Source organism: Pseudonaja textilis, chromosome 2 (genome assembly GCF_049901715.1).
Source record: "Pseudonaja textilis isolate UNSWEBS1 chromosome 2, rPseTex1.2, whole genome shotgun sequence".
Lineage (NCBI taxonomy): Eukaryota > Metazoa > Chordata > Lepidosauria > Squamata > Elapidae > Pseudonaja > Pseudonaja textilis.
Window position 1 is genome coordinate 70,197,955 of NC_141991.1, and position 12,787 is coordinate 70,210,741.

A 12,787-nucleotide genomic window follows, 5' to 3' on the forward strand; every position below is an offset into this window, starting at 1 on the left:
CAAAGTTATAAACAGTTGGACTGCCCAATGATTTTATTCTTATCTATAGGACTAGAACATAATTCAAGAAAACTGGACCAGATAATGCTTACAATTCTATACAAATTGTGGAGTCCATATTATGCTGACTAATATTAATATATCACTGAATTGTCTTACATATGAAACACAGTAAACTATATGCTCTTTATTTCTCCTGGTGAGATTCAGAAGGCCCACATCTCTACGTAAAACGGTTCTTTGTGGGTGACATGTGTTATTTATTAGAAAATGTATATGCTATTAACTTCTTTAACAGTTCTGGGCAGAGCAATCAACAGCTATAACTGATACTTTTATAAAACAATTATCCATCATTTGGAGTGGAGAAAGAAAAAGCACTTGTACATGAAAGCAGTAATCCTACTAGAAAATTGTAAACCCAGTAGAAAGCCATGTTTACTTACTTCTATTGCAGCTCTAATTTAAATATATAGCTAGGAAAATGTTTGAAATAAAATTCTGCATACTCATGATCTAAATTTGGAAAAAAAGTTTTGCCCTTTCATATCTCCACAATTTTGCTATCTTCCTTAAATCCAAATGTATATAACAAATGCATTATTTCAATGGCTGTTTCCTTCAGAAAATTATTAGTTCTATTACAGTTTGTAAATACTTCGCAAGGGCTTAGTTTTCACTATGAAAGGCCCCATCTGAACATTAATAAACCATTAATTCTGGTTTTATGAGGATAACACATAAAATGGCACAAAAATATCATATGGGATACTGTATTTTTGCGATTTTTACACTCCTTGCAGTCACACAAGCGAGAAAATAAACCAAGAAGTCAGATTTAATTTATGGAAAGGTAAACTGACTTCAAACAAAGCATGAAGATACTCTGTTGTGACATTAAACAATATCAGAACAGAGAATGACAATAAACACTCACACCAGACTCTCTTTCTCAGAACATACAAATATAATCCATTAGATTCTGATTAATTTTACATGTAGCATTTAGTTTAAAATTTATTTTTTAAAATTTAAAATATTGCATGAAGACAGGAGAAATAATGAAAGCTTGAGCTTCAATATGAAGTTTAGAGTACTGTAGTGCAATGAAATCATGGTGTGTGATCAGTGACACGTCCATAGAAATTTCCAGCACACATTGAATAGCCTTGCTAAAATTCAGCATTCATTAGTCAGTAGTTTCTATATAGTTATATTTCACTGAATTTTGACTTGTTAATTTCTAGAAGGCACAAAGATGAACACCATTACCATGGTTGTATGTTACAGTATCAGAATGTTTTTAACTTCATATAGTATTTAGTTTCTAGAGGAAAAGAGAGGATTCTTGTTTACATAAAGAAACCTTGAAGAGTACAGGATTGCAATAACATACTATTTTTGTAACAGTTTCAATATTTAACTAGATAAGCCCATCAAATCAATTTCATCTATATGTACAGTTTTATACAAAAGTCAATCTAATTATTTTCAATTATTTTCTTGCAAATAAAGAGGAATAGGATGGCAAAAAAATTGATTTTTAAATCAGAAGTGTGATGTTATTCCTCAGGTTCCCTATGGGCAGAACTGAAGCCCTACAAGAGACTCTTAACTGGCTCCTGTGACTTGAACAGAAGAGGCTTTAGGTACAAATGACATACTTAGTTTTGTTCTTCTGATATTTTTGAATAGGGTTATGGTGTCTTTTACTGTAAACTTCCCAGCATCACTTTATACAGTGAGATGGCATATCAATCTGATTAATAAAAACAAATTAAAATAAAGCTGACAACCATACCTCAACTAAAAAGAAATATCAAGGGCATCAAGTACTGTAGTACGACTTTCAAATCCCAGGTCAGTTCTCTTTTTGGGGAAAAAAAAACAAACCCAAACCGCTGCCCAGAAGAGAAAGCACCAGGGAGTCACGATCAACAGAAGAGGAAGTGGAATTAAAAAGATACTATAATTTCATTCAAAGCCAATGAAGCCGAGAGCGATGCGGTGAGAAATGGCTTTTGGAGACTAATTTGGGGGATACTGGACGGCCCCGCACACGGGACAGCTGCAAGACCTCTTAATTTCATCGGCGTTTATTTGTTCCCTTAAAATAAAAGAACTTCTCCCGCCACAAATCGTCATCGCTGGCCTTTCGTCTCGGAGAGGAAACCAAGATCTCCAACTACGAAAATGCTCCTCCTTTCTCTTTCTCCTATGGGCCAAATACAAGCTTCCCTGCTTCCTTCCATCCCCTCAATTGCCTCCGCGCCCCTGTCCCCCCAATACGTTTCGTGTCCGCCTCCACCTCCCGGATCCTTCTTCGCTTCTCTTCTCTGGAGCGGCCGCTCGCCCCAAGGGAAGCCAGGCGTCCCCTTCCGTCCTTGGCCCACAGAAAGGGCGGAGGGCACAGCGAGCGGTCCACGTTTGCCCGCGCCCTCCCCCTCCCCGCCGAAGGATCTCCCCTCCCGTCCCTTGTCGGAGCGCAACAAGCCTTCCCGCAGACAAGAGCATGCCGGAGGGCAGTGCCACCTTTCTCACCTGCGCCTCCTCTCGGGCTGCGGCGGCTGCTCCCGGCGGTGCCCCCCCGCGGGCTCCCCCCGCGGCGGCGCCTCCTGCTCCTGCTCGCCCATCGCCGCCGCCGCCGCCGCCGACGGCATCCAGCTGCCGCTCCCGGTACAGCGCCCAGAGCCCCACGTTGGGGAGGAAGACGAGGGCGGCCAGCGCCAGCCCCACCGCCTGCAGCAGCCGCTTCTGCTTCCGCCGCATCCGAGACGCCGCCTGCGAAAGGGGCTAGCGCGAGCCCAACTTTCCTCCCGCGCTGAAGCCGATGACAGCGACGCTCGAGCCCCGGCGCGAGGCAAACCAGCCGCCCAGCTCAGCCCGTTCCCTCCGTTTGGCAAGGCACTTCCGCTCTGGGGGCGGGCACTCCCACTCCTACCTCGAGCGAGGAGGGTGGCCGCGCAAAGCTCCGCCCACACCTTCGAGCTGGACCCTCGCTTCGTTAAACTCGTCGCGGGAGATCGCCGCTGTCCGCTTTGCTTACCCCTATCGCCGGGCAAATGGTACCGGCCGCGCGGCTTTTTCTCTTGGGGGTAGCGAATGACCTGCCCGGCCCAAAGCAAGTAAAAGGGAGGGGGGGGATTTTTAAATTTCATTTTTAACCCTGGAAACGGTGGAGGCGGGTGAGCGAAGGCGGGTCGATTTCAGCAAAGCCCCGCTTCTCCCCGCGAAGCCACGAAGAAAGAGAGCGAAGGCAGCCAAAGAGAAGGGCGCAAAGGAGAAGGGGGCGGGAAGGGGTCGCGTCTTGTCCCTTGAGAAGAGGAATCGGGGAGGCGGTTTCTACTTTTACTGGCGGGGTGGGGGGAGGAGGAGGCTGCCTGCCCTAACGTGAATAACGTTGTTGGAGAAAGAATGAAATCCAGACGGATGCTAGAACCACAGGAAGGCGGTGAAATAAGTTGAATAAAGAAAAAAATCAGCAGAGCTGATGTGTGTGGAATAAACCCAGCTTTTCGATGTTAGCCCCTGATCAAACTGCGTCTTTTAAATATTCGCTGCAATTTCTCTCTTCCCCATCCTATTGTCTGGCTGTCAGGCTTCCTAGGTGAAGGTTTTCTTTTGCTTTAACTGCACTTGTATTCGAGGAATTATTGTAATAACAGGAATTTTATTTTATTTTTATTTTTCTCCAGGTCAGCCTTCTCTCTTGGTGTCTGTCTGGACAAATCCTGGCAGTTTGCTTGGCAAGGTTTTGGGGAAATGGTTTGCCTTTGCCTCCTTCCTAGGGATGAGGGATAGTGCTTGCATCAAGGTCACCCAGTTGGCTTTACAACTAGAAATTACAGTCTCTTGGTTTCTAAGTTGCTGCTTTAACCCTTTCCACCCTACTGATTGTCCCCTAAGATATATAACTACTTTTCATTCCCACAAAACTGTTAATAAAAGAAAAGCCACTGACTTTGAATTTTAAAAAGATTTATAAAATAAGGGGGGGGGGGGAGTAGGATAGCTTCAAGAACACACCCAATGCTGATTTAGATTCCCAAAGCTAAGCAGTGTAAAAGTATGTAAAATACATGTTTGTGTAGCTGTCATACTATTGATGTTGCACCAGTCTCTGCTGAGTATATCTGCAGCACTTGGCCATTTTGTCAAGCTAAACAAAATCAGATCTAGTTAGTACTTGGATGGAGAACACAAGGGAATTCCGGGATTGTAAATAAATACAGAAATCAAAAAGATAATCCAGAAGAAGGGTATGGCAAGCTATTTCCATATAGTTGCCAGTAAAATGCATGGATATGGCCATATAGTCACTAATAGTCATATAATCACTAAGGGTTGAATTTAAGTCATGGTCATCTTTACCTATTGAATAGTTTAAAATTTTGATTTCTGGCCTAGCTTCTGTATTAAGTCCTATGTAGAACAAACAACTGTTGTGAGTTCTAAAGTGATGTAGTTACTGGAACTCTCTGCCTACTTTTTTTTTTTTTAAAAAAATCCAAATTAAGCATTTGTTAAACATTAAAATGAATGGCTGCACTGATCCATATAGCCATTAGAACTTCTAAGTGGTAAATTGTAGAATTTGTTCTATAAACAGATAATTGAGAAGCATAACTTATAAATGAGGGTACTTTCAAATCTGAATTTTTCTCTTACTCTTAAATTCTGAGTGAATATGGTATGATATGTAAGCTATGTTACAAATGTGCAGTGTCATTTATTTACAGCAGAACACACAGCACAACAGATAAAATCGGATATTCAAATTTTCTAAAGGTTTTTGAAATAAATCTAACAGCTGATTTCAACTTTCAGTCTCAAAGCAGTGTGCAAGGCTACTTCATTACCCATTTTTTCAGTAATGAGTTACATAATGATATAAGACAGAACTGATATGAATAATTCATATTTGGGAACAGCAATGTAATTGGCTGAAAGCAAATAAACAATTTTCCCATAGGAATTGAGGAGGAAAGAATGTAGCTGTACCACAATGTATTATATATTATTGGATACATTTAATATGAACTGTGACGCACCAATAAATAGTATTCTATAGTATGACAAGGATAATAAATATATAAGACATAATCAGCTTTCAGATGAGTAAGATTGACAGTTCAATACTGTATATCTCTGAGAAGGAGTAAATCCTATTAAACACAGTTCTGCTGCCTTTAAGTAGATAGACCTGATGTTGTACTATAATTTCTGTAAATTTTCTACAATTACTTTGCCATTAATTTATTATTGGTATCTAGCCTGTGAATGACCATAATTATACTGATGTTAATTGACCAGCAAATCATTTAAATATATTTTACCATATTGTGCACAATCAAAATAGGGCAATGTGGCACAAGAATTTATAATAATTCATTTTCCTTTGTCCCTATTTGATTAGTTTCTTAATTTAAGAAGAAACCACCTACAATATATAATTGAGAAAAACCAGGCTGTGTAACAGTAATGTTAAAGCATTTTAAATAAATAGGTGTCTTGCATTTAGAATGTTGACTGTATAGTACTTTTTATAATGTTATGAAATTATATTTTTATTGGAAAATTTTTCTTTTTGCTTTCACTCTACTCATTATCAAGGGAAAAATATGCATGTACTATATGCAGCTATCATGTAATCCACTAGGTGGCAAGCTTCCAGTAAATTCTGAAATTAATCAACTCCAACTAAATTATCTAAAAACAACACTCAAATTGCAAAGACCATTTACAGCACTCAAATTGGTATACCTGCAATTCACTTTAGTTAGGCTTTTGAGCTTACTGATTTTATTTCATCCAGAAAAAAAACATGTCACTACTTCTTGGCAGGATAAAGGGAAAGATAATCACAGATTAAGTCTCAGGATACTATAATTGAAGACTGTGTTGAGTTGAATTTGATTCCTGGTGACTGTATGTGATTTTTAGTTTTCCACAACATGGATAGGTTTGCATTGCTTTTTTCTCTTTGTGTGTTTATGTGTGTGTTTTATTTCCCTCTGTACACTAGAACATTGAGAGTATTCCTGGTAGTCTGTCATCCAAGTGCTAACCAGTTCCAAGCCAGGTAGCCTTCTCAAGATAAGCCAAGGTACCAACACTGTGGTGAAATGGATTGGTTGGGTAGTGGTTATGCTTATTTTTTCGTATTGGGATAGTGATAAACCAATGGAGAATCAAGCATACCAAACTAGATTTGATTTCAGTAAAGGCACAAATTATCAGGCTCAGATTATTTATTAATCAAATATATTAATTTTATAAATGTATTAATAAATACATACTTTGAACCTGGTCATTTGTGCCCTGAGTGATATCAAACCTGGTTTGATGTGTTCAATGATTCATAGGTTTACCACGATCCGCACATTCTATTTCAAATACATTATCTGAAGATTAATCTCTGTCAGACCTAAAACCAAGAATAACATGTGATTCTTCCAATCTGAGTTCTTTATTGTTTCATGCCTGTAGACAAAATCTTGCTAGATTGAGCATTCCACTATTTGCAGCTACAATATAATCTGTGAACTATTGGCGGGGTGGTGGTGTTTTCACCTTCTTTCTCTCACACATAATATCTGGGCTAAGTTGCCTCTTACTCCGTGGAATGTACCTCCTCCCTCCTGGGAATCCACCTCCTAAACTACATTCCATCACATCTCTGGAAAAGGCTGTAATGTTGGGAAAGAGGACAACAAGATGCATAGATTCAGTTAGAGGGGCTGTACCATTAGAAAACCTGAAAGACCAGGTTAGGGACAGATTCCTGAAGATCTGTCTGTGTGGTTGCTAGGAGTTGAAAACAACTGGATGGCACGTAAAAAAAAACAGTGGCAATGCATATGTAGGCATTGCCTCAGCATGTTATAAGAATCAAGCCAACAAACAGAATATTTGGGTCTAATGTGTTATATAAACACATTAACTGATTTATTAACCCAGGTATAGTGATTAATAAAACCAATTCATTTGATTTGTTTGTTTTCTTTTGAACATTTCTATATTAACCAGGAAAATAGAAAACAGTACTTTGACCCTTGGTGCATAATTTGCGCCCTTATCAATTATACAACAATAGATTTGCATTTAATTTAAATTGTTGTAAAGGTTAATAATTAAACTGTATCAATAATTAACCACTAGAAGCTCCCTTATAAGTGTTTTACAAATGCTATTTTTTTTTCTTAATCATTTTCCTTTTTATTTCTGTGACTCCTAGTTGTCTCTGATCTTCCTTTTTTATTCAGTCTCAGATTACATTCTTTTCTCTGATACTATCATATTGTATGCTTGGTCCTCTTCCTCCTCCTCCCCTCTTCCTTTACGTATAACATCCTAAACCGCTTCCTACCGATAGTAGTACTTGATCTCCTTAAGTCTGTTTCCACAGAGCCATTTCCTGTCTATCATCTGTTTCTCTCTGTGTTTCATATAATGATTCCTATCATCTTTCTAGCACTGCACATATTTGCTTCTATCTCTCAGCCATTCCTCATTCCCTGTGCACAGTAGTATTTGCACTATCACAGAGCTTTGCATTACTATCTTGTTTCTGTCCTCCTTTCTCCTTTTCTCTGTTCCAAAGAATATTAAATTTTATTAAATTAAATGTGTGTGTGTTCCGAAAGAAAGAAGGGATCAGAGAATGGAATGGAGGAAAGGAACAGGAAAAAAACAAAATTGGGAATTGCAAACAAGATTAAAAAGCTACCAAAAAGAATAATTTCCCATTTTCTTTGGTACTGATACAGGTTTAAAATACAATATCCCTTTGAGTTACAATAAATTAAAACACACAGTGACTTTACAATCATAAACAAATCTAATCATCAAATACTAAGGTTCAAGTTTCATTTCTTTCGGTTTCAAGCAACAAATCCGAAAATGGTTTCCAAATAGAAACAAAGACAAATTCTTTTCCAATCGAAGAGGTCAATTTTGCCATCTTCACCAAATCCATTATTTTCAGCATCCATTCTTCCATTGTGAGTCTTTCGATCTCAGCACATAAAAAAAGCTATGCTATTGTCAACAAGGCTCTGTGTTGCTGTTTTTCCTAAATCTGCTTGTCTATCAAGCCTAAAATAAAAGTCTCTGGTTTCAACTGTACATTCATTTTGAAAATTCTCTACCTTAAAATGCATACCTAATTCCACTATTTCTTAGCTTTTTAATGTCCACCAGAGATGATAAAGAGTGCCTTCTGATAGCTTATATTTCCAATATACATTAGATATACCCTTATACATCGAAGACAATTTACCAGAGGTTAAATATAAATGATTCATCATTTATCCCACATAGATCTTCAAAACAAAATGAGCTGCTCTCAGTCAGCAGACCTTATGTTATTAAGTCATGTCCTGAAACACAAATGTGTAATCTTAAAAGCCCTAGGAACCTTGGATTACAAAGTTGCTACAATGAAAGCATTTCCAATTTAAAGACTGTCCTTTTGGTTTATGCTTCTAGTGCTACCATTTTTCTGTGCATGCAACTTGGCTTCAAAACAAGATAGTATATTTTTACTCTACAAAATTATGTGACAGGAACAACATTTCAAAGTTACTTAATGTAGATGTTGTAGCTATTTTTGACACTTGCCTAAGATTTAGGAACTTCTGTTCTGACTGGAATAGTTAAGCGAGTCTCCTAGAAATTCATAACATCAGGATTTACGCTGTGTGATTCTGGAATGCTTTCATATGAATAATGGAACCAGTTATACAAACCTTTGTACAGAAAATCTGCTAATTTGAGGACTGTTACCAGAAAAACACAGAATAAATTTGTCCAAAACATTGTTACATCACATAGGGTCTATTTACTTGAGGGGATTGTATAATTTAATTGTAGAATGTGCTGCATATGGCTGCATATGTTGTAAAATCAAATCTTCATTGCATTCAGCTTTAAAATGTACTAAATAATGATGTTTTAGTTTCATTCATGAATACATGTTAGTATATTCAGAACTTGACCTAAAATCATTTAGGATTGTGCTTTTATTTTGATGGAGGAAAAATATGGAATAGATTTTAACAGATTAACAGAGTTGGAAGGGACCTTGTAGATCTTCTAGTCCAACCCCGCCCCACCCAAGCAGGAGATCCTACACACCATTTCTGACAAATGACAAATTTCTGCTTGATGAAGCTACCATAACTTCTGAGGGCAAGCTGTTCCATTGGTTGATTGTTCTCACTGTCAGAAAATTTCTCATTATTAGGTTGAATTTCTCCTTGATCAGTTTCCATCTATTATTCCTTGTCTGGCATTCGGATGCTTTAGAAAATAGCTTGACCCCCTCTTCTCTGTGGTAGACCCTCAAATATTGGAACATTGTTATCATGTCTCCCTTGGTCCTTTTCTTCACTAGCCTAGCCATGCTGAGTATTTGCAACCATTCATCGTATGTTTTAGCCAGTGGTAGGATTCAAATTTTTTTACTACCAGTTCTGTGGGCATAGCTTGGTGGGCTTGGCAGAGGAAACATACTGTAAAATCTCTAGTCAGAGATGGTATTTGCCGGTTCTCCTAACTACTCAAAATTTCCGGTACTGGTTTTCCAGAACTGATCAGAAACTGCTGAATACCACCTCTGGTTTTAGCCTCCAGTGCCCTAATCATCTTGGTTGCTCTTCTCTGCACTAGAGTCTCAACATCTTTTTTATAGCGCAGGGACCAAAATACTGTAGTCATATCTTGGAGGAATATTTAACTGTGTACTGAAAATTTTGCTGTTCCCAAAACTTGAAACAGATATTTAATTATTGCATGTGCTTTATTACACATGCCATTTTCCTGAATGGAAACTAGCTGTAAATTTAGTTTCATTCCAGGGAGCTCCACTTAACCATTAGTAAAATACTACAGGTTTCTTGGATTAGGATAATTTTTGCAAATTTTTTACTTCCAACTGCATGTAACAGTTTCCCCTAAGACAGGTATTCAAAAATAACAACTGACTAAAACCTTGTTTTACTTTTAAGCAAAAGCCACTACAGAAATCGTGGACACCAGCAGCAAACCTCTGTCCTTTAAATGTAACAGGTCCCCATCATCCTTAACCACTGAGCATATTAAATGCATCTGAAGGGAATCAAAATATTATCATCTACCACACATTTTTTACCCTTGCAGTTGAGAATTATCATTTCTAAAAGGCACTTAGCAGTCTTCTGATTAAATGGGACATTTTTTAAAAACACATCAAAGTTATTGCTAATTTATGACCCTATTAAATGTTAGATTTCTCAGTAAAACTGCACAATTACGGACTGAGAGTAGGATAAATGCATTTCATTTCAGCTTTCAAAGTGATTTCTCTTCCATTCAAGTGATTTTTCCCCAACGAATCAACCCTCCTTATATATGACATTATTTTTTGTATTACTAAATCCTGGCCATATTTTCCTTGAATTGATAAATACATCAATTTGCAAAGATTATGTGAAAGTAGTCAATAGATAAGCTGGAACCTTATCTGCAAAATTATTTGCTTTAGTTGTTTTGTTAGCTTGAGTTTGCCTTACAGTCCAATTAGCACTAGAGAGAAATAAATTTCCTGTGCATTATTCCTGTAAGGTTAAGCAAGATCTGTTGCAAACTAGTGTGTTTATTGACTGTGTTTACATGACATGCTAAACCACAAAGCTTGGTTTATGAGTGTGTGTATCATAATTCTTCCCCACTCTATGTTGTATACCCTACTGCAGCCAGTCATAAGGCTTACCACATAGTTTAAATTTAGAACATCCATCATGTGAAATATAAAAAGCAGATTTTGATACACATATATTTTAAATTCCAGTTTCTATAACTGAGAATGGAAGTCATGCCAGCTCAGATAACACATCATGCTTTTGGCTTTTGATTAAAAAGTTGTATGTGATGTGAGATGATGATGATCGCAGTGCACTTATATGCTTGTTAACCAGGCCTTTTTTTGGGGGGGGGGGGTGTTAGTGTCCCCAGCCAGGGGAACTCCAGATGTCATTAACAGCAGGAGCTAAAATGATAGGTGTCCGCCTCATCTCTTTTCCCACATGTGTTTACATTTCTGCATTAAATAGGGACAGATAACTGTACTTCAGTGAAGAGCAGTTCACTAGTTTCCCTTGTTGGTTCTACTGTCTAACTGCTCTTAAAATTATGGAAAATTGTTCTGTTCAATGAGAATTTGCAGTTACATTACATTGCAAATTGCTATCAATATTAAAATAGACAAGCCTGTTTTTCATCTGTCTTACTTATCACATGTTGCAGGTTTAGTCACTGTTTATTATTTATTTATCATATTTATATGTCCCCACATCTCACAATGAGGAGTCATATAAATATGCTGATTCTGGACAGAAACTAAAGCAGACCAGAGACAAAAACAGACAAAACAATTTTAAAAACATACAAAATGTACAAGAATTATTATGGAAAGACTGAGAGAGAGTATCAGGTTATGAACAATAGAACCATCTCATCAGATAAACATTCCCTTGTGGCACCCAGGCCTGACAACGTCAGGTTTTAAGGGACTTCCAGAAAGTCATCATAGATGGGACCATCTTTCAGTTTTTCATCTTGTCCTGGGAACACCATTGCATTGGTATGAAAACTACATAGGGTTTGTACTGCATGAAATTTGTTAAATCATAAATTATAGGTTTTTAAAAAATGAAATGGTTGAATTTATACAATGGGAAAAATCAAAACCAAATGAATTATTTTATGGTTCAGAGTGTTTTATCTCATAACCCTTAGAATAGAACTGTTGAAAAAATGGACTGATTAGTTATATCTGGATTAAATTATATCATTTTAGTAGACCTCCACTTAGTATGATCCCATTTAGTTAATTTGAACATCGTTCACATGAATGGAGCAGAGTTTACATTCATGGGATAAGGTTTCCTTCCCTTTCTGTCTTCTGGATCACTGGTTTATGATGATGGGGTAGAAAAATAATGCAGGATACAGTATGAAGACATAAGAGAGTGATTTATAATCACACACACAACTGGAGGGGGACAATTTATAATGAGTTTATATTGTTCAGTGATGTCTGTTCAGAATTGCACTATGCTGAGTTTAATAACACTTTATCTCAGATAAATAAATCATGGGTGGATTGATAGATGGATGGATGGATGTTAGGATAAAAAAATAATTTACTCATCCATAAATGCTGGATTAAACTAACCTTAGCAAGTCAGATGTGAGGACAATTCACAGAACTTCTAGCCATTATGATTTTGGGATTAATATTGTTAGTTCTAGTTGTGGACACATCAGAGAATAATGTATTGAGGAAAGTTGTTCTAAAGCAGGGCTGTCAAACTCGAAGCCCATGGGCAGGACATGTCACATGTTGGCCATGTTCCTGCCCGGTTTAGCAAAGGGGGAAAAAATCCCAATATGACCTTGTGACAATATGACATGTGACGCTGCCATGACGATGTGAGTTTGACACTCCTGTTCTAAAGGCTACTTGTTAGGCCTGCTGTTATTCCCTGTTCAGTGGTAGGGTTACATTCCTTACCTCCTACATAGGCCATATGTCAACTCTTGGACCTTTAATACTCACTATAATGAAATCTGCCTGTGGGTATTTGAGAAGTGAAAGTGAATAATGTATATTGATTGCTTGAGGGAATATTTTAGAAATATATTAGAAACACAAAACTAGTTCTGACACAGGATGCATATCATTGCCAGATTGTCTTTGTAATGCTGCTTGTTTAAGAATATTTACACCCACAAACAATATTCT

At 37.6% G+C, this 12,787-nt stretch overlaps 1 protein-coding gene across 1 annotated transcript in view; it reads right to left on the minus strand.

Moving 5' to 3' along the window:
* Positions 1–2,913, minus strand: part of GALNT10 (polypeptide N-acetylgalactosaminyltransferase 10) — a 62,457-nt gene extending 59,544 nt beyond the window's left edge. The window contains exon 1 of the mRNA XM_026696653.2: positions 2,542–2,913. Coding sequence (XP_026552438.2) covers positions 2,542–2,769 — 228 coding nt within the window. The 5' untranslated portion in view covers positions 2,770–2,913. The remainder of the gene's footprint in view (positions 1–2,541) is intronic.
* Positions 2,914–12,787: the final 9,874 nt, after the last annotated feature.